The 22,455-nt window shown below is 52.9% G+C and overlaps 1 protein-coding gene across 2 annotated transcripts in view; it reads right to left on the reverse strand.

Moving 5' to 3' along the window:
• Window positions 1–22,455, reverse strand: part of DSCAML1 (DS cell adhesion molecule like 1) — a 344,441-nt gene that overhangs the window by 95,197 nt on the left and 226,789 nt on the right. For both annotated transcript variants that reach the window (XM_072822190.1, XM_072822191.1), the window contains one exon: window positions 5,703–5,849. In XM_072822190.1, coding sequence (XP_072678291.1) covers window positions 5,703–5,849 — 147 coding nt within the window. The remainder of the gene's footprint in view (window positions 1–5,702; window positions 5,850–22,455) is intronic.

Consider the following 22,455-nt stretch of genomic DNA (forward strand, 5'->3'; position numbering starts at 1 on the left):
GGGGGCACACACCAGAGCAGGCACTTGCATGTCCCCAGCATGAAGGACACCCAGTGTGAGATGGCTTGTGGGGCCCCCTGGGCCCCAGACTCTGGCTCCCCCTCTCCCACTCAGGCCAGACAGAGGCCCCGAGAGCCATGACTCAGAAGTGGGGGCTTGGGGGAGGTGGGAGGAGGGTAGGGAGGGCAGACAGGTAGATGGAGCAAGGGAAGGGGTGAGAGGTGCAGAGAGGGAGAGAGTGTGAGAGTGTTCCTCCCTGTCCCGTCTCCACCCACCTGCGATCCTGCCAAACTCTGAGGGCCGTGCATTTCCATCTGCGCCCAGTGGGGTTCTGAAGTTAAGCCTTCTGCAAACCACATCTACGATCCCGAACAACTCTCTATTTTACATTCCCAATCCAAGAGGAAGCAGTGACTGCAGGTCCCGGGGCCCTGACCTGCAGGAGACCCAGGCTCCCGGCTGGTGGGATTCCGTGTGTGATGTCTGACGCTTCTGAGCGGAGCAATGGTTGCTCTCGGCCTAGATCTCCTTATCCTCAAATGCCTCCCTGACTTTTCTGCCTTGGGGACCTCCTGCTGCTGTAAAACCTGCCCAGGCTCTCCTCTGCCGACCTAGAACCCACACGTCTTCTCCCCGGTTAGGCCTGCTATGATGTAGGGTCTGGTCCTGGCCAGGTCCCTGGCCAGGTCCCCGGCCTGGCCTACTCGGTGGGCCCCCCCTTCAGCTCCCCACCCAGGCAGTGGTTCCCCACTTGTGGTGGGCTGTGTCCCTGCACTGCCCTCCCCTGGCTGCCCAGCAGCCCGTTCCACTTGGCCAACACCTCTTCGTCTTTTACAAACCAGCTTAAATTATATCACCCCTCCTGGATGTGTCCTCCGGGGCCACTCTCATTAGATACCCATTGAGCTTTCTTTTTCTTTCATTTTAGTTTCAAGCAACCTTTCATTTATTTATTTATTTATTTATTTATTTATTTATTTATTTATTTATTTATTTATTTATGCAACCTTTCCTTTTTAATGAAAAACTTAAAAAGTGGAATATATGCACGTGGCAAAACTTCAGAAAGTCTAGAAGAGTGTCTGTGTAAAAGGGGAGTCTCCCTCAGCCCTGCCCTCGGCCACCTCCTTTCTCTCCCCAGAGGCCACTACTGTCATGAGCCACCCAGGAGCCCCTCAACCTGCTTAGCACCAGGTCATGTATCTGTCTTCTCCAGGAGGCTGCGAGCATCTTGAGACAGTGTTGCTCCATCGCTGGATCTCCTGTGCCTGCACGGAGCAAGGCCATGGCTGCTGACCCACCATGTCAGGGGGAGGCTGAAGGGGGTGCTCAGGCACAGGCAGTGGTCTGATTTTCCACATTGCAGAATTTTATAGGTTCATGGACTCGTAGAGCTGGCTTAGGGGCTTTGGAGGCCACAGACAGAGGAGGACCCCCTGAGACCAGAGAGGTGCAGTGACCTGCCCAAGGTGGCACTGCAGAGCCAAGATCACAAACGAGGTCTCACTCACCCTTGTTCAGTAAAACCGGGCCCAAGATGGAATAATCTAATACTGAGATCTGCTCAAGAGAGAATGATGGGAGGGCACCTGGGTGGCTCAGCGGTTGAGCGTTTGCCTTTGGCTCAGGTCCTCATCCCAGGGTCCTGGGATCGAGTCCCACATCAGGCTCCCCTCAGGGAGCCTGCTTCTCCCTCTGCCTGTGTCTCTGCCTCTCTCTCTGTGTGTCTCAAGAATAAATAAATAAAATCTTTGAAAAAAAAAAAAGAGGGAATGGTGGGAGTGGAAGACGTGCCCCTCTGGACCCTCCTTGACTAAGGGCAAATTTCCTCCATCCTTGGCCCATCTCCGTTGGAGAAGGGTTGGGTGAGGACTTCTCCCGGGGCCAGAGACTTTCTAGAAGACTCGCTACCCCCTCCCCACCTTCCATTACTCTTCTGAAGGAGGTTGGGCTGAGAATCAGAAGAGCCAGGGGCTGGTCCGCCTGGGGTCACGGGTAAATCGTGTGACCTTGGGTGAGTCTCGAAAGGTCTCAGAGCCTGAGACTCGCCCGTGGGGTGAGGCGGCAGCGCTGCCTCCGCCTCTCCTAAGGTTGTCGTAGGCAATAGTGGCAGATCGCACGTCCAAGAGCTTGGCTGAGCAACACCACGATGCAGATGTGCCGGGCAATTACGGCTTGGCACCCGCCCTCCCTCGCCACCAGCTTCTGCGGCCTCTTCCCCACGCAACCCTGTGGGGACGGTCGGGATAAACAAACCCGGTGCCAGGGAAGAATTACTCAATGTGACACTTAATTGATGCAAAATACACAAATTCCGTGGCACACCGCAGAATTTACAAGCGGAGGGGCCGACGGGGCGGTGGAGGAAGGGGCGGGGGGAGGGAATTAATCACCGAGTCTCAGGCGTGAAATTAAATTCTGAGGGAAAGAAGCCTCTTTCATTACTCCGGAGCAGGAGTAAAATGCTGCGGCGTGTACCGGCGACAGCCTGGGGGGACCGGGCGCTGCCGGGCCGGCGCGGGGCTGGGGGAGCCAGACGGCTGCGCCCTGAGAAATCTCCGGGCCGTCCGGGGCACCCTGGGGAGGCCTCTGGGGCCTCCCTCGGCCCAATGAGCAGTGCTGCCCTGCAAAGTCACCCCCAAACACGGCTTCCGCACGTGGCTTGGCGCCCCCCCATGAGCTGGGGAAGCCAGGACTGGTCTGCGAGCCTCTCTGGTCACCGGTTTCTCTTTATAAATGCAGCTGATAATGCCTATTCCACGGAGTTCATGCTCATGGAAGCTCCTGGAAAACTCTGCAAAGCACGGAGTGGTTGTTTGGAGGTCGTATTTTAGGGGGCTCGGGCCATTCTTGCAGCTGCCTCCTTCACCTTGGCCCACACAGCACACGCTCTCCGGAAGGGAGTAGGAACAATAAAGCAGCGACAACAGATCGACGACAAGACAGCCGCCACCACAGCGCAGCTGTCACTCTGCTGAGCGCTTCCGATGTGGCAGACGCTAAGCCTTTTCCATCAGGTCCCTACTTCTCGCAACCCCAGGCCAGGGGGTCGGGGCGGGGGGGGGGGGCTGTTTCGTCACTCCCATCCTACAGATGAGGAAGCTGAGGCTTGAGCCACTGCTTATCCTCTGCCACCTTGCGCAGCTAGTGAGTGGAGGCTAAGCGTGAACCTTTGGCTGGATTCAGAGTCCTTTACCCAACACACCTGGCTGCGCCCACCTTCTTTCCCGCCCTCTAGCTTTACCAAACCCTCTGTGAGGCCACTCTGAAGAAATCACAGGTGTGGTTGCTGCCCTCACCAGATGACCACCTGGGACACTCTGCCAGGTGGATCCTTGCGCTCTTTCCTCTTGCCTTTGGGCCTAGGGAGACAGGGGCAGCGTCCTTTGGGGTGTATGAACACCTCAGTCAGCAGGTGTTGAGGCAGGGACCCCTCTCAGGTGCATCTTTCCATCTGGTGGTCCAGGGCTTCTGGTCACCCTTCCTGGCCACCAGCCCGGAAACCCTCGGGGGGTGCTGGCCGCTGGAGAGCGAACCTTTTCAGCAGAAACCATGGCTAGCAGATCTCTTGTTCAGGACTGACTGACCACCCCCACACCCGCCCTTGCCTCAAGGTGGTATGTGGGGCTGGAGGCTGAGGCCTGAGCTCCCCGACACGCCCCCCTTGCGCCTCCTCTGCACTGCCTTCCTCCAGTATCACTTGCATTTTTGCCGAGACAAGCAGCTTGCAGATGGCCTTGTCACATCACATCACATCAGGGCCGTGTCACCGGTGGGGCCCCTTCCCCTCAGTTCCCTCTGTTCCCATTCCAGATCCCTCCTGGTCCTTTCAGTTCTGTTCACTCCTGTCTTCCCCTCTGCCTTTGTCTCTGTGCAGGTTTCTTTCCATTCTGTTTTCTCCCTGTCCTATGTCTCTCCATGCCCGTGCCTCTCCCCTTTTGTCTGTCTGGGAGCTTCCCTAGCTTTGCTTCTGTCTCTCTGTTTGGGCTTTATCTCTGGTGGCACCTCTCATTCTCCTCCTACCCACACCCCCCTCCTCCTCACAGCTGGTGGGGAATGGAGACCAGAAGGACAATGGTTGGCATACCCTCCAGTTTACAGGGTGTCTTTTTTGAGAGGCACCTGCCTATTCCGTCCCCTGCCAGCCCCCCACCCCACACACTCCAAGAGTGAGGTGAGATTGGCAGGATGAAGGGACTAAATATTTGTGCAGGAGAGAGAAGCAGGCCTGCAGGAGGGGGGATTTCTGCACCAGTCCCACGTTTTATGAGAAGCATGCAGATGAGATGCAAAACAGCATGCAAACAAGTCCCTATAATTTGGAAGGGAACCACTCCAACACATTCGGGAATTGGGCTGCCGATTCCTAAGTCTAGCCACGAAGATAGAGGCTCTTCAGTGCAGCCCCATCGCCTCCCCATATGACAGCACCGTCTCCCTTGGCGTTGGTTAGTTCCACAAATATTTACTTAGCACCTACTATGTGCCAGGCAGAGGGCCAGGTGCTGGAGACACAAAGGAGAATCAGACAGCCCTATCCTTGCCCTCCTGGATCCTGCTCTTCAAATGTGCTGGGAAAATGAGAGAGGGTCTGGGATAGGGTTAATCTGATGGGGGTGGTCCTCATCAAACCCCAGAAGGTCAGAGTTAGAATCAGCGTGGTTAACTAGTCGAGCTACTTATTCCAGAGGCTCCAAGAGGTTGCACAGCGGAGTGAGTTTGGTCTCCAAAACCACCATGCTATCAGTTCCTCCACCTTCCAAAAGCCACTCCAATCCCACCTCCTCAACAGTGGAGATTTTTAAGTTATAGGTCACAAACTATTAGGAACTTGTGAAATCCATTTGGTGAGTTGCGACCAGCATTTAGATAAATCAGAATTGGATAGGATAGAGTAGGAAATAGCAGAATGCATGTAAATGCATGTGGTAGGAACGACCAGTGTGTGCATGCACAGGTTACGATAAAAATGTCTATCTGTGGACTGCTGTCAAGAGTTTGAAAAAGCACTGTTTCCAGAGAGGCAGTGTTCCTTGAGGAGTACTATGTGCCCTCCTTTACTCCGTGACTGGGGCATGTACGGGGTGTCCAAATGACCCCTTCCACGGGCTGGGCGGGGGTGGTGGTTGGCATGCTGTTTGCAGAAGCTAAGTCCTGGCTTTGCCTCCTACTGGTCAAACAGTTGGGGCGAGTGGCTCCTAAAAAGTGATAATCACTCCAGAATAAGACTCTTTCATTTAGTTTACAAATACTGTTGTTTACAGATTCTATCCTGCTTACTCTCAAGCTACAACAGAAGAAACACACGCACTCATAAATAGGTCAAACAGAATCTTAAAAGATGCTTAGAGTCCTGAAGGAACAAACCCCTCCCACTTCTAATCTAATCTAACCTCATCGTTACTACGTTTGAACACCAGGTTTTATTTATGAGCTTCTTGGCAGCAAAGGCAAGAAAGGGAAAGAGAGGGTAGATCGAACTCTCATTATTTGAAAAATGGTAACACGCCAGTTCTTCAGGGAGAGTTAGCTTCCTTAGGTACAAACTCCGAGGTCCTTATGTGAAGGGCACTCCAAACCAAACTGGATGAGCTCTGCCCCCCTGGGCCCTATATTTCTGTTCTACACTCTCCTTCTTGGAGTCCCCTGATCCATGCCCATCCCAGGGGTGGGCAGGTGCCCTCCGTAGCCCTCTGGCCTACCTGTCACGGAGAGGCGAGCCCCATTGCTTTGCCGGGTCTCCCCGCTGTACTTGTGCTTGGTGATGCAGCGGTAGGTGGAGAGGGCGTCCTCCTTCTGCACGTCAGAGATGTACAGCCCGCCGTGGTGAGTAATAAAAAACCTGTTTTCTGGAGACATAATCAAGACATCCTCCGTTACTCCCCTGGCTGGGCACACCACCAGGAGCAACCGAGGCCGGCAGCCAGCCTTTCTCCCAGAATTGTTATTTCATTAAGTGTAGAAGCTTTGGAGTTTTACAGGATGGGTGGGCCTTAGAGTCAGACTCCAGGTCTGGGTTCCAAACTGACTTGTCCCCTTCTTTGCTGTGTGACCTTGGGAAAGTTAACTTCTCTGAGCCTTATCCATACAATGGGGTGCAAATAATACTTCACAGGGTAGATGTAAGGATTGAAAATAATAATACGGTGTCTGGCACACAGCAAGTGCTCACTTAGTATCAGTCCTCATCTTTCCTATCTCTGGGTGAGAGCTTGCAAAGTTCTTTCACATTCCTTGCTCATTTGTTCTTACAGCCATTTGAAATGTCCTCTCATCGTCAGGTCACACGGCCAGTAAGCAGACAACTCAGGCCTTCTGGCTCCCAGCGCATCCTGTATACAGAGCCACACACAAGCTTAAATCTTTTTCTCTCAATTTCTATCATATATTCGCTCAACGAACAGTTACCGAGGCTAAGCTATAGTAGTAGTGGGGACATGGAGAGGCAGATGTGCCATGCCAATTCGACTCATGGTTCTCGAACGCTTGTTCTGTGCAAGGCAAAGATGCAGACACCGTGCTTTGCTTTTCTTGGTCCCTCCATCGTCTTACTGTCACGACCTGGCAGGGAAGCTGGAAGGACAGGCAGCAGGAATCAGCCCATTTTGCTGATTATGACCTGTGACACCACTTAGGGGTAGACTGGATTTCCTTGTCCAAGGTCCTGAGGCAAACTGTGAATTTGAGTCTAATCAGGACCGATTTTAAAAGGGGAGAATAAAGGGCACCTGGGTGGCTCAGTGGTTGAGCATCTGCCTTCGGCTCAGGTCGTGATCCTGGGGTTCTGGGATCGAGTCCTGCATCGGGCTCCCCACAGGGAGCCTGCATCTCCCTCTGCCTATGTCTCTACTACCTCACTCTCTACATCTCTCAGCAATAAATAAATAAAATCTAAAAAAAAAAAATAAAAGGGAAGAATATGGACTTGCTGGCTGGGGCAGGGCTTGCATCCGGCTTCAGACTCCCTCAGTGCATGGCAGTGCCCTCCTACCCAAGACCCAGCCAGACTGAGATTGAGATGCTAACTCTTTATCCCTCTGGGTCTCTGGGGGCCAGGCTACTTACCCTGGCAGGCACAGAAGGCCCCAGGCTGCCATTTCCACCAGAAGTGGGCACTGGAATCAAGACGATGACAGTGACTTAAAAAAAGGAGCTATAGGGGAGAGGGTGATGCTGACTCCACCAGAGGGACCTGCTGATATCTGAATGCCAGGCTTTCATAAAGAAACATTTTGGGTGGCCCCATGCCTTTCAAATCCTATTATTTAGAGGTCTGCTTCCTCCTACCTGGGGGCTGAGTGACACCCCCTTCAACCAATAACAAGAGCTCTAACATTGGCTCACTCTACTAGAAACATCCTGTCGTGTCCTACCACCCCCAAGCACAAACCTCAGCGCCAGGGGACTGGGATCTCACCAAAGGACAAGGAATGCTGTAGAATTACAGGGCTGAAAAGTTGAACATGCCCGACCACATCTTTGATAAAGGTTCTCCAGCTTTCTTTTGAATACCTCTGCATTTGGGGAACTCGCTACCTCATTCAGTGGCCCATTCCAAAGTGGATAGATAGCTCTTTTAGAGAGATCTTCCTTGGTCACAACTGGTCTATGGAACTAGTCTGAATCTACATCACTGACACACTCCATCACACACTGGAAGGGAGCTGTCACGCCTTTAGATTTTTCTTCAGGCTAAGCAGTCTAGAATTTTATTCCTTAATAGTTATTTAATATGGTCTCAAAAAACTTCTTCAAGCTGAGTGGTCTCTCTTTTTTTTTTTTAAGATTTTATTTATTTATTCATGAGAGACACACAGAGAGAGGCAGAGACACAGGCAGAGGGAGAAGCAGGCTCCCTGCAGGAAGCCTGACACGGGACTCGACCCCAGAACCCCAAGATCATGACTTGAGCCAAAGGCAGACACTCAACTGCTGAGCCACCCAGGTATCCTGGTCTCTTGTTTTTAATAAACTTTAATTTATCTACAGATCTCTTAATTTCCCCTCCCTCCTTCCCATACACCTTTGCATAGGACTAGACCTACTATGTGCCAGCACTTTGCCAAGCAGTAGGGACCTAACAATGAGCCTTATGTGACCAGCACAGGATACAGCATGGCTACCAACCCCCAGCCCAAGACAGTTCACTTTTTGCAGGGGATGGAGTAGGAGTGGGAGGCAGCCCCATTACGTCCTGCCTCACACTCAGCTCGCACTCAGCTAAGGCCTGGTCTGGTGTCTGTGAACTGCTGCTAGGCCACTTGCCGTCTTTTCACCCTTGGACACCTGACTGTGTGGGCCTAGGTCTGGGATGTCACGTGGTCCCTGCTGAGCGGAATATCGTCAGGACCCCCTAGATGAATCCTTGGCCATGTGGCTGCCAGCCGGTCCTCTGGACCCCCGCCACGCCCCTCCAACACACAGACTGCACCTTGCAGATCCCCCACCCACTCAGTGCTGTGGGTAAGACATGAAAAGGGAGCGGGAGAGAGCCCAACCCTGCTGCCAGCAGTCGGAGAGGACCCGGGGGAAGCACAGAGAAAGCCTGGCTTCCCCACCAGACTCTGAATGTGCCTTTTTGTCTCCATGTTGTGACATCCCAAAGTCAAATGCGGAAGCTCTCCCGTGATTTATTATGTAACTGGGACTGGAACGCAGAACTACTGGAGGGTGTTACTGCCAATCACAAGTACCCGATTGGAGGTGTGGTGGTGGGGTGAGGAGAAAAAGGAAAGACCTCCACATCTACCTGGGCAGCCTCCAGGTGCTCCGGCCCAAGCAGCTTGGACCCTGTGATCCTTCAGCCCCCAGCACCCTGGGACAATGGTGCACTTGGTCCTACTGGAATTTTAAGCTGGGAAGGGGTGCTGCGCTGATGCTGGTGGGGAGCTGGGGTTTCTATAGCAACAAGCAGCTGCTGCATCTGATGTTTCACATCCTTCATTGTCCTCATTTCCCCCCTCCCTTCCCCCCTTCTTGTGCATATTTAATTGCAGTAACATTTCCAGACACAGTGTATTGCTCCTTCTGAAACAAAGGCGGGCTGCAGCCAGGGGAGTGCACAGCGCTCACTCGAGAGAGGGGAAGGAGAAATCAGGGGTATTATGTTAATCCCCTCTGGGGGGGACTTGTGCAACATCAGTTCTGCATGTTTGATGAGAATCGCATGATGGGTCCTGCTGGGGAAGGGAGCCGCAAGAGGCCTGTGGAGTGAGCGGTATATGGTGGCGGGTGGGGGAGGCACAGCCAGCTGGTGGGGGGTTCGGAGGGGCCAGGGTTCCACAACACAACTGGCCCCCAAGGCTGGCTCTGATGGGGTACCCTGGCAGTCGGACAGTCCATCCTCTACACCCTAAATGGGACTAGCCATCCCCCAAATGGGTAGAGGAGCAGCTATCCCTTATCTTGGGTGCTTCTTCATGGGATAGGCTGGGTCCAGCTAGAGGAAGACAGGGTGGCAGGCTGACCTCTGTGCCCAGCTCCCATCCTGAGGCTACTTGGAAACGTGTGTCTGGGATCACATGTGATTGACACCAAGACTGGGAGGTACTGGTGGTATTAGGTGGTCAGGGGCCAGGAAAGCTGGACATCTTGGGTATTAAATATTGTCTGACCCTAAACGCCAGCAGTGTCCCCGTGGGCGGACCTGGGAGGGTCGCTCTCCTTTAGGCTCTAAGGCTGGACTCTGCCATTGATGCCGCTTGACGGTCACAGGCCAAAGGCTGTGGCATCATCTGTGAACTTGCCCAGGACCAGGGAAGAGGTCTGTGTGGTTCCTTTTTAATTCTTACTATTACTACAAATACTCCTACTTTGCCATACTTTTTCCTGGTGATCTGTAGCAAGCGTCTCCTTTTTTTAAAGCTAAATATTAATTGAGCACCTATTACATGTCAGGGCAAGGATTTTATCAACATTATCTTATTCAATCCCCACAACCCTTTGAAATGGATATTACTGTTTTTACTAACCAAAGCACAGAGAGGTTACACAACCCACCCGTAGTCACACAGCTAGTAAGCGGCAGAGTGAAGACCATCAGTCCACTTCCTATGCTCTTCCAGAGCTCTGTGCTAGACCGACTGTCCTTGCAGCACCTCTCAAAGGGATATATGGTCAGCCAGCCTCTGCTTGGTTGCTTCTGTCAGTGGGTTTCTCACTACCTCATAAAGGAGCACTCATCCATTCAATTCAGTTTGGCTTGATTTATCACGTCTTCATGGATCATTCCTGGGTTCTGGATTGGGCTCCAGGGAGAGGTCTTGGACCTGGTTTCTCCCCTTTGCAATTCCATGGTTAGAAAACAATGTCCTGCCACCAGGAATGGTGCCAGCTTGGGGGCTGGGGAGGGTTGGGGAGGAGATGGAGGCCATTAGTAAGAAGAAGAGGATAAAGAGAGGCCAAGCTAGCTGGCGTGGTTGGCCAAGCCAGGACAGGATTTAGACTGGATCAGAGTCCTGCCTCTGCCACTAATGATGGGGTGTACACTGAGTTGAATAGTATTCTTCAAAATGAACGTCCACCCAGAGCTTGTGAATGATACCTTATTGGAAGTTAGATCTTTGCCAACAAAATCAAGTTCAGATGAGGTCATAGTGGGTTAACGTGGGCCTGAAATCCAGTATGACTGGTGTTCTTCTAAGAACAGGGAGATTTGGACACAGGCACATGAACACACAGAGAAGGTCATGTGAAGACTGAAGCGGAGATTGGGGTGATGGATCTGTAAGCAAACAAATGCAGGGACTGCCAACAACCCCAGAAGCTAGGCAAGAGGCCAGGAAGATCCTCCTCTAGAGCCTGGAGAGGGAGCACGCCCTGCTCACATTCTGATTCAGGACTTCTAGCTTCCAGGACTGTGACCTGGTAAATCTCTGCTGCATTAAGCCATTGGGTTCGGTAATTTGCTACTGCAGCCCCAGGAAACCAACACCAGGTGACCTCAGGGGAATCCAGGGGTCTCCCAGGCCCTCATTTGTCCCATTTGCAAAAAAAGACGGAGAATGTGGATTGGGTGTGTCTTTTCCACCATGTTTGTCCATTAGGATCATCCAAGAAGCTTTTAAAATTAAACTCAGACTCTCTGGGGGTGTGGCCTGGAAACTGGTCTTTAAAAAGAGCTTTTTGGGTCATATAATGTGCAGTGGGGGCAGAGAGCCACTGGGTGTAATAAACTCCTAAGGCCCCTTCACTCTGACAACTGATGTCTCTATGACGGCACCAAACTTCCGAGTCCTATGTCTCCCTCAGGAGAACAGAGATAATAAATAGACTTTACGTCACAGAGCCTTTGGGAGAGTCAGATGAAAATTCAGCTCGTGAGAGTCCTTGGCACACTGTTTCAGTAACCGGTGGCACAGGTTGTCCACCTCAAGGAGATGAGGGGCTCTCAGTCCCTGGGGCCCGGCTTTCTGCAACTTCTCTCCTTCCTTCCTCCTCAGGAGCTTGGCAATAAATAAAGGGGGACCCTCCTTGGCAAGTCAGGGGCCCTGCCCACAGGTCTAAGAGAGCCAACAGCATCTTCTCTGTCTTTCTAAAAAGGTCAGAGAGCTGGGCCTCAGAGACTCCCCAGAGCTGCAGGAGCCACGGAGAGAGGAATACTAGAAATCTCTGGCTCCCGGTGGCTCCGGAGGGCTGCAAGGGGGAGGAACTGCCCTAGGCAGAGGTGAGGCCTCTCTCTGCTCTCAGAGGCAGGCTGGAGGGTCTGTTTGGTGGGGAGAGGAAGAAGCTGAGGGTTTGCAGGCGGGTATGGGCTGGACAGACCCGATTCCAGCCTCTGGAACAAGGGAACAGAAATTACTGAATACAGTAGGGACAGCGGCCTCCTACCTGGCTCCCTGCTTCGGCCCCTGCCCCTCCTCCAACTGTTCCCAACATGCAGCCACAGTGATGCTTTCAAACCAATGTCAGATTATGTGGCTCCTTTGCTGAAAGCCCTCCAATAGTTCCTCATTGCACTCAGCGTGAAAGCAGTGCTGATTGCAAAGTAGTTGCTCTAGAAATATTTCTAGAACGAATGAATGGAACTTGCCAAAACTCTAAGGTAGTTTCATCCACATTTTGCTCACGAGGAAACAGCAACTCAGAAAAGTCAGATACCAGCTCCAATTTTACCCCCTCTAAGAAGCCTTCCCAGATGAGCCCACTCCCATCCCTGAGTGTCTCTACATCTGGCAAACCTCTTGCCACTGCTAATCACTGTGTCTACTATATCCAATCAGACTTTTAAAAATAATCATGTTTGAGCATTCAAAAGTCAAGATTAAACAGGATGGTGGTTTCTTGAAATAATAAAAATAGAATTACCATGTGATCCAGCAGTTCCACGTCTGGGTGTGTACCCAGAAGAATTGAAAGCAGGGTCTTAAAAAGGTATTTGTCCCCCTGTGTTCACAGCAGTATCCACAATAGGCAAAGGAGGAAGCCACCCAAGTGTCCATCGGTGGGTGAGTAGACAAAGAAATGGTGTTCTAGACACACGATGGAGTATCACAGCCTTAAAAGGGAAGGGAAGTCTGAGACTTGCTACAGCGTGGATGAACCTCGAGGACATGACGCTCAGGGAAATAAGGTAGTTAAAAAAGACAAATACTGTGTCATCCCACTGGTGTGAGGGACCTAGAGTAGTCAGCTTCATAGACACAGAAGTTGTGATGGGGGCGTCGGGGGCTGGGGAAGGGGAGATGTCATTCCACAGGTACGGAGTTTCGGTTTTGCGAGATAAAGCTGCGCTTAAACATTTCTGAACTTGAGACCACATGGAAATGCTACTGAAATGAAAACTTAACCCTTCAAAAGAATTAAGATGGCAAAATTTACATTATGTGTACTCTACCACAGTTAAAATAAAGAGATTTTAAAGTCAAGATTATAAAGAATTGGGATGAGTGTTTTTAGGAAGTAGTGAGTTTCCTGTTGCCAGGAGTATTTAAGTAGAAGCTGAAGAAACACTTGGCTGAGATATTGCATAGGGGAATAGAGGAGTTAAATATTGAGTTAAGAGAAAGAGATTGGATCATCTTTAAGGTTTCTTCCCTCCCAGGAATTTATAGAGGGGCAGAGGGAGAGGGAGAGGGAGAATCTCAAGCAGCTTCCACATCCAAAAGGAGCCCAATGCTGGGCTCGATCTCATGACCCTGAGATAATGACCTGAGCCAAAATCAAGAGTCAGACTGAGCCACCCAGGCACCTGGAAATGTCTAAATTCTTAGCTTAAAGAATGGCACAGCTGCAAGATCCCTCAGAGGTCAGCTCCTGTGGTGGTTTGAAAATCAGTGTATGTGCATCCATTTCCACCCCAGGACTTTTTTTTTTTTTTAAAGATTTTATTTATTTGTTCATGAGAGACTCAGAGAGAGAGAGAGGCAGAGACATAGGCAGAGGGAAAAGCAGGCTCCCTGCAGGGAGCCAGATATGGGACTCGATCCCAGGACCCCAGTATCACGCCCTGGGCCAAAGGTAGACGCCTGCTCAACCACTGAGCCACCCAGGTGCCCCCACCCCAGGACTTCTGCTGTGGTTATTGCTTCTGTGCCTGAAATGCTTTCTCCCTGGCTCAGTCCTGGCCCCATGCAGGTCTCTCTGCTCAGATGCCGTCTCGTTGGAGAGGCCTTGCCTGACCCCTCTATCAAAATTAGACCGTGCGCTGCGTCCCTGCCCAATTCCTTACCCTGCCTGTTTGTCTTCAGAGCACGTGGTGTTTCTCGCTGACAGCAAGGAGTTATTTTAGTATCCCAGCTCCAGAACATGGCTGGCACAGAGAAGATGCTCAGTGCACATGCAGTGAAACGAGGAATCCTGGCAGCAGAGGAGGTGCCTCTGGTGGAGGGAGACAGGAGGTTCTCCAGCCTGGACTCCTGTCCGGAGGTTCCCCCCCAACCCAACCTACCCTGGGGTCTCTCCCACTCTGTCCACTGTGGCCACATGGTAATGGCCTGGCCCACTGCTCCCCCTTTCGGCCACTTCGATCCTTGCCTTGGTTCTGAGTCCCGGCTGGGACACCCGGCAGCACTGAGGATGGATGGGTGGTGTGGAGCTAACCAAAGGGAAGTGAAGAGACAATGAATGACGCAGCCGGGCAATCTGGAGTATAAACTAGGACTGGCTCATCTTCGGAGGGTGGCCGCCGGGAGTGACCTCACCCTTCTCAGGGGTGACTCAAGCATGTGGAGACCCGGAGCAGCCAGCCCGGGGAGAAGGGACAGGCACAGCCCCTCTCATGCCTGAGGGTGGCCTTCCACCGTCCTTCCCTGGCCGAGGACCTAGCTCTGTCTTAATGGACGGGAGTGGAAATGCTACCCTCGCCAGGGGAGGGATCTCTAAGGACAGAGGTCACCTGGAGACCAGAGCGTGAAGGCCAACTTTGAGGCCAGAGGTACGCAATACCATAGTGGAGGCAGAGTGGACAGAGAAGGAGGACGGAGCTGCTGTGGGCAGTGCCATCTCTGCCTGCCTTCACGCAAGCTCAGCCCATCAGATGCTAGAGGTTTCCATGGCTGGGGCCTTTGAGGAGGAAAACCTGTGTGCAGGAACCCAAAGCTGTAAACTTCCCCTTGGGCCCTTTTGGACACCCCGCATGGGTAGAGTCTGCTTGGGTTTGGAGACAGATCCAGGCTCAGCTGGATTGTCTTAAATTGTTTTATGATTTTTGTAAGAGAGACACCCCAGGGTGCATGACAGTGGGCACCCATGTGGCCAAGCCCTTTCACATATGTCCCCTCTCTGATGAGCCATCACCAGCTCAGGAAGCCCCTCTGCTCCTCTTGTTTGATGGAGGAGGAGACTGTGGCTCAGGTGAGGACTAGTTCAGGTCACCCACCTAGTGAGAGGAAGAGCCAGGATTCCCACTGGGGTCTCCTGAACCAATCCAGAGCTGCTTTCTCCAAACCTAGCTGCCAGGAGAGAGTGTGGTGCATTTTGTTTTGTTTTGCTTTAAAGATTTTACTTATTTATTTGACCGAGGTGGGGGGCAGAGAGAGAGAGAGAGAGAGAGAGAGAGAGAGAGAGAGAGCGCACAAGCAGGAGGAGCAGCAGAGGGAGAAGCAGGCTCCCCACTGCACAGGGAGCCCAATGTGGGGCTAGATCCCAGGACCCCAGGATCATGACCCGAGTCGATGGCAGACACTTAACCACCTGAGCCACCCAGGAGCCCATGTGCTGCAGTTTGGAAGGCACTCTGGCCAACCCCTTCCCTGTGAGGTGGACTTGTCCATCTCTTCTGGGCGGTGGCCAGGGCCCTGGCCTCTTCGGGAGGTGGCATTCCTCTCACTAGCCAGTGCCAGCGTGGTGGCTGAGCAGGAAGGGGAAGGATGACATGAGACCGGCATCAGAAGGCATTAAAGTTACCGACTCAAAGAACGGATGAGCCATGTCCCCTGGGAGGCCCCTGTGCGGTGACATAAGAGGTCAGGGGCAGTAGGCAGTCATCTGTTCTGGGAGGCCTCAGACTTAGGCAGCAAAGCCCTGCCGTGGCCGAATGCCATGTGTCGGTGGGAAGGTATGATCGCGGGCAGGTGGCTACACGTGTATGGGAGGGAGCGGTGCGCGTGCCCTGCCACACATACGCTATAGGGGCCCGGGTGGAGGCCGCAGGGGCAGAGCAGGGGCCAGAGGAGGGGATGGCAGTTGGGGAAGTATGTGCTTGGAGTCGGAAATGGGAGGTTTGAGATCTACCTCCTACCAACTGTGTGGCTTTAGGAAAATCCCTTAACCTTTCTGGGTTTCTGTTCTCTCATCCCTAGTTGGGGGTCCTACCACACTTGGTTTGCTTGGTTCACAGGATTCTTTGCCAGTGTCCTTGTGACAGTCTGTGAAAGGTGCTGCGACATATCCTGTACTCTATGCTATACAGGGGCAAGGGGTTACCGCCGTCATATGGGGTATGTAAGTGCACAGGGCATGTGCGATCATGACACATACGTGGAGCTCAGGTGTTTTTTTTAATGTCTCGTGTTGAATGAATGAATCCTGGCAGTAGAGATGCTTCTCAGAAGGTGCTTCTTGGCCTCTGGACTCAAAGGCCTTCCTGAAGCAAGAAAACCAGAAGCTGAGGGAGGGGTCTCCTGTTCTGCCCACAGCCCCCACCCCTCCCTACGAGGAAGGTCACAGGACACAACAGGGGTGCGGAGTAGGGACAGCGAGGTGGGAAGAAATGGATGGAGCTTTGCACCGAGACCAGGATTTGGCTAGGATCAGAAGGATTGTTCAATCTTTCTTGGAAAAGAAGAGATACTCAGCCTGTCAAAGTACAAGTTTTTTTTCGGGGTAGCCTCAGGATGCCAAAGCCTTGAAGTGCCTCCGCTGGTCCTCAGGGGTGTCCCAATTCCAGAAGAGTAATTACGATCAATACAAGTTACTAGTTACAGCTCCATCCAGTATGGATTTACAGAAACAATGTGGTCAGCCTGCAGCTCAGAGATGAACAAGACAACTCACCCACAGGCAGGGCTGCTCTTCCCTCCCGGGCAGGGAAGGTGGGGGTAGTTGATGCTTCTGGCATGTGAAATTAGCCCTGCCCGAGGCCCGGTACCAGGATGGCCAAAAAAAGCTATTTTGGGCCAACTTTGCTGATCACCCTCCTTTCATTCTTTCTGTTGTTCCTGCTGATGGTGAGACCCTGGGGGTAACTGCCAGCCTGGGTTTAAAAAGCCCAAGGGAAGTCAAGGCCCATTCTGTCTCCAGAGTCCAAGGGAGCAGAGGAGGATTGTAAGCCCTCCACCCAAGACCCCAAGAGAGATTTGCGGCATAGTAGATAGCACATGGCATTTGAGTCAGGAATTCGGATTCAAGTCCCAGCTCTGGGCCTGGCTGGCTCTCTAAGTCCTAGATCCTCCCTGTCATGGATTAAATTGTGTCCCCACAAAGTTCAATGTGACAGCATGGGGAGACAGGGCCTCTAAAGAGGTAATTAAGGCTAAATGAGATCATAGGGTGGGGCAGCAATCCAGTATGTCCTTATAAGAAGAGAAAGAGATGCCAGGGATGTATGCACACAGAGGGAAGACCCCGTGAGGACAGAGTGACTGCCATTTGCAAAAGGAGAGGGCTTTGGAGAAACCAAACCTGCCACTCTGGTTATTTTGTTATGGAGGCTCTAGAAAACGAACACAAACCTCATCCAGACATGCTTACTCTCCGAGGACTCTTCCAGCACTAAGATTCTGGAGCTGGGCCCTGCTATGTGAAGACACACACAGGTGAGGACTTTACAGTAGGCATAGGGAGGAGGAGAGAGGCGAGGTAGTCCTGAAAGTCATCGGGTATACCACACAGGTCCAGTATAGACACTGAGAGCATGAGGGGTACGGAAAGATTGAGCCAAGACCCCTTAGTGGGTATCAGGTGCCAGGAGCAGAGGGAGGCATGGGCAGGGATGGGGTGGGCAGGGAACCAGGTCTGGGAATGGGTCTTTGATCCTAGGTAGGGCCTTGCCTGCACTCCCTATCAAATACCCAAATCTGATTTACCACCACATGGGACATGCAAGGAGACTGAGGCACAGAGGGTCATGTGGCCAGTTGGCCCACTGCCCTTTCCCCAAGGAAGTGAAGTCTGGCAGCAAGCACACATCTGGATCATGACAGGGGCTAGATGGGTGGGAGGTAGGACTTCTGCTGCTATGAGATGTGTACAGGGTATGCAGAGCCAGAAACTGCCCTGTCTCTGGCCGGTGGAAAGCATGAGCGAATGATGGAGCCAGGGCTTCACAATTCCGTAATCTCCGTGTGCCAGGTGGCAGGTATACCTGCCTGCTTCCTAGTGCAAGGGCTCCCAGGTGCTGAGGAAGGCACCATGGCTTCCTGCTTGTCTTCAAAATATGATGCCAGGCTGAGCTGGGGCTTGGTGTGTCAGGTTCCTGATGGGTGGCCCAACACACCTCACATGTTTCCGTGAGGCCCATGCCCTTCTGTCTCCACTACTACGTCTGTAGATGAGAGGGCACGTGGTCAAAGTGGAGGGAACTTTAGAGTGATGCGACCTTATCCTATTCTCATGGGGTGTGACTCAGACTCAGTTTCTCCTACAAGGCTGGAGGCTCCCAGAGCTGACCACAGGGGTCATATTTTCCTAGGCCAGATCAGGACATGGGCCAGGCTTAGCTCTAGCGCTCGGCTGCCTTTGAACCAGGCCTGCTGAGGTGGTCTCCTCATCTCCATACCTCACTCCTCCACCCAATCACTGTCTTCCAAGAAGGGTTGAGATATGGCTTGGAAGAGGACCATGACCTAGAAATGTTGCCTATGGGAATCTCTTCTCTGGAAACGTTTATGCAAAGGCAGGCCTGGTGGGGCTGAGAGCACTGGGCTGGGAAATGAGAAACCTGCTTGTGCATTTGCTGAGTGACTTTTGACAAGTTGCAGTGCTCCTCTGGGCCCGTTTCCCTAACTGATGAACAAGGAGATGGAACCCTGTGGTCTTGAAGGGACCTTCCAAACCTCACTTACCTTGTGATTCTAAGATTTCCCTCTGCTGGGCCAGGCAAGGGTGGATGTCTCTCTTCCTTTTAACTCCACCTCAGTGAGAGCTCTGAGGAGTGTTGACCACAGGAGCCCATATGGACTGAGCCCCTGGGGTCAGAGTCATCTACACCCATATAGCAGTCCCTGACCCCTGCTGTCACCCCAGGCTGATGGTGCTGAGCTGCCACCACCCCGGAGTCCCCATTCTGTCCTGGAAGGGAGATGAGCCAGGTTCCCTATCTTTACCTCCTCTGCCTTTGGCCTCTACAAAAGCTGGGGTCCCTGGAGGGATGTGAACCCCAAGGTCCCTTGAGGACCAAGGAAGTTGACAGCACGATGAAGCAGAAAAGGTCCCATCTGGATTCAAAAGGGTGTGGGTTCCAACTGTGTTTCCCTCCCTTGCTGGAAGGTGCCGGGCCTCTCTGAACCTATTTCCTGTGAGAATTAAATGAGTTAATGAATATACCCAACACAGTGCCTGGTGCCTAAGAAGGAGTCAGTTTGTAGTTACTGCATAAGTGAATGAGGTCATGCATCACTCGCAGGGTGGCGGGGGTGGGGGGCCCTCACCACTTGACCTGGGCCTCTGGCTCTGCAGGCAGGGCGCTGCTGACCATCCCCACCACCTCCCAGCTGCCATGAGCTGGCCTCTCGAGCAAGCAGGAAGGTGCGGGTTCCCAGGGAGGGACCAGGCTCAGCTCCCTGGGGCCCTGGCAGATTGACTGCTTCTGGCAGCTGAGACCTAGAGGGGTGTCAGCATTGTCTCTGGAGCGCCCCCAGGGACTTGGAGCTCAGAGGGGGTGCGAGGATGGAGGGGCTCGGGCAGAGGAACCAGCAGGAGAGTCCTGGTGGAGGGAGACAGGAGCAGGAGCTCGTTTCCTCTCTCCCCAAGTCCCTTTCTCCAAATACAGCTCTATCCTTCTCTACCCCAGGATTAGCACACATCTCTCATTCTCCTATTGCAACAAGATTTTATTTCTAATTATGCTGTAATAAAACTGGAGCACTCCCAGGCTTCCTTTCAAATGACTTGTACACACACTGCCGATCGGATCCTCCTCAGCCCCATTGTAATAGCATTTCCCTGACATTCATTAGACATGCATGAGAGGGGCGCTTTAAGAATAGAATTGCATTTAAATGGATTTGCTGAGAGAGGAAGATGAAAAAGAGAGAGGCGAGGGGGGAGGAGGGAGAGGGAGAGAGGTCTGTTGAACAAACTATGAAAACAAGATGCCATAATAACAGGGTGCTGAAATAAGCCTCTTTCTTCCTCGTCCTCCTCCGGCTGCACATGGGCAGAGCCCAGCCCGAGAGGCAGCCTCCCAGCCTCCCTGGAGCCCCCACCCCCACTTTTATGTTACCCACTGGGGGGGCTTCATAGCTCCTCGCTCCGTGTGTCAGATGCTCATGGTGTAATAGAAAGAACTATTATTACAATCCGGGAATGCAGCCTTGCTTCTACAGAACCCCGATAGCCAGGCGGCTGGGGGTGGGGGAGACCCTGAGTCCCTGAGCCTGGGGGTGGTGGGTGGGGACTGACCCCCGAGGGTTCACCTGCGAAGTGCGGCTTCCACCCTCCCCCAGTGACCACACTGCCCCTAAGAGGGCCACGGGTCACTGAGTAGCCAGGATCTTCCTTTTATCTTGGGGGGCTCTGCAGTGACGAGAGGAGTAGGAGACCTGTGCTGACCCCCTGGACCTCTGAGGCCTCCCCAGCGAACACTCGCCCCGGAGCACTTCGCATGTACCACGAATGGCCAACTCGGCAACTAACTGTATGTCCACACCTGCCGTGGCCTCGTCAGATTCACACCACTCACTTCAGCCTCTTAAAATGCACATCTGATCCCGGCGTAAACCATCCTGCGGCTTCCTGCTTCTCTTAGACCAAAATCCTTAACAGGGCAGCAAAGCCCACCATCCTTTCCCGGACCCACTCAGTGCCATGGTGGTTCCAACTCCGGCCACGCTGGGCCTTCCTCTGCTCCTCCGCAAGTCCCAGCTCCTTCTTCCTCCAACCCTGGCTGCTACTCGGGGCACCTGTCCCCTTCCTTCCCAAAGTGCACTCTGACCACACACACCCACTGGAGCTCAGCTCACACTCCCGCAGACCCTCCCTGTGAGTCTGTGTCATGTCCTCTTTCCCTAACGCACCATCACAGCGGGGACGAAGTATGCCCCGAGTCCCCAGAGGCCTGGCTCTGTCCCAAACTGTAGGCTCCTTGAGGGTCCTGGCTCTTGCCATAGGCCCAGCCCTTGCTCTGTGGCGGAGGCTCAGAATGATGGCACAGATGTCAGGCACCATGCAGAGGCTCTCCCTAATACGCTATTTCATTTAATCCTTGCTACAGCCTTACTGGGGTAGAGGATTTCCCTCCCCTCTAATAGACAAGGAGACTGGCACTCAGAGAGCTCAAAGCATTTGCCCCAAATCACAGAGCAGGGCCTCACTTTTGCTATGCCACCTCCTGGTGTGCCGCACTGCCCTGGGCGTTCCCACCAGCTCCTTCCCACAGGGAGTGCCACCCACCTCCCCTGCACCCCAACAAAGCCCTTCTTGAATACTCTTTTTTTCTGGAAGCCCTCTTAGAAAGTCCAGCTAATGCAGATACCTTCTCCCTTTCCAGACAGTGCACAGCTCCCACGGCAGGGTCACATCCTGGGACCCGGGAGGGCCTCAGCTCTCACATTTTGATTGCTTCCTAACTGGCCCATGGGAGCCATTCATGTATTCCCAGATAGGATGCAGGTGCCTTAAAGATACCACATGTCACTCTTCCAAGCCCCTGTGACACCTGGGAATATGCTCCCAAGCCCCGGATCTGCCGCTGGAAGCACTGGTGCTGCCCCTTAGCAGCTGTGTGACCTGGATGCAGGTCCTTGAGAGGGGAGCCTCAGCCCCAGCCTCCTCACCTATAACAAGGGAGTATCACAGGGCTGCGAGGAGGTCTCAGTGAGCTGACACAGAAGCAGCATCTCACAGATACCCTTTCTCTCCATCCCAGTCCTTTCTTTGGGCCATGTGGTACCAACCAGGTAGGTAGAGGCAGAGAAAGAGAAAGCTGGTCTTACAGGGTCCCAGAAGGGGGTTTGGCTATAAGGAGCGTGGTACTGCGACCTCTCAAAGGCATCTGGTGTGGCTCCAAGGGCACTGGGATGGCAGTGGAGATCATTCCTCTGTCCTTCCTATGTCTGCCTCCTGATTCACCACCTCCCCAGCCCAGGTGTCTGCTTGGTTCGGAGGCCTCCAATGTCCACATGCTACAGAGAGAAGCAGCTCCCATGATACGTGGTCAGAGGCCCTGAAGGCCAAGAGCAGCTGGCAGGTCCATCACCTCTGCTCCCAGGCCCCGGTGTGGCCCAAGCCTGGCACTTGCTAAAGGCCACGTGCATGTCCATGAATGAGACCACGACCTCCATGAGGGCTTGGGCTGCTTGCCTGTCTATGACTCTGGGCTCAGTTTTGGGTTTAACAACTGCATGGGGTGGTGCTCAATGATATTTGTTAAATGAATGGATGGACAGATGGATGGATGGATGGATGGATGAGCACATGCATCTTAGACTTTTACCTCTGTGGTTACATATTTGGGCTCTGAAGTCAGACCGACCTTGGCTCCCAATGTGACCTTGTTCATGTCATCTCAACCTCTGTGACTTAGTTTCCTCATCTATAAAACCGTGCTAATAATAGTACCAATCACAGAGTCGGAGTGGTTGCAAACATGAAAGTGCCTGGTCCAGCTGCACAGTAAACTGTTCAGTAAACAATAGCTCTCATTATTATTACTGCACAGCTTCTGGGGAAGGAGAACCCACCTAATGCTGACTCGAAGCTACTCAGGAACTTGGACTGACCACTGGTCCTGGTGCTTCCGGATTCCTCCTGCATCCCACTTCCCCCTTCTTAGAACCCTTGAAAATCCTCTGACATCGCTCAAACAGCAGAGGCAATTCTGTTATTTTGAACACCTACCTTTTTTATTTACAGGCT

Source organism: Canis lupus, chromosome 3 (assembly GCF_048164855.1).
Source record: "Canis lupus baileyi chromosome 3, mCanLup2.hap1, whole genome shotgun sequence".
Lineage (NCBI taxonomy): Eukaryota > Metazoa > Chordata > Mammalia > Carnivora > Canidae > Canis > Canis lupus.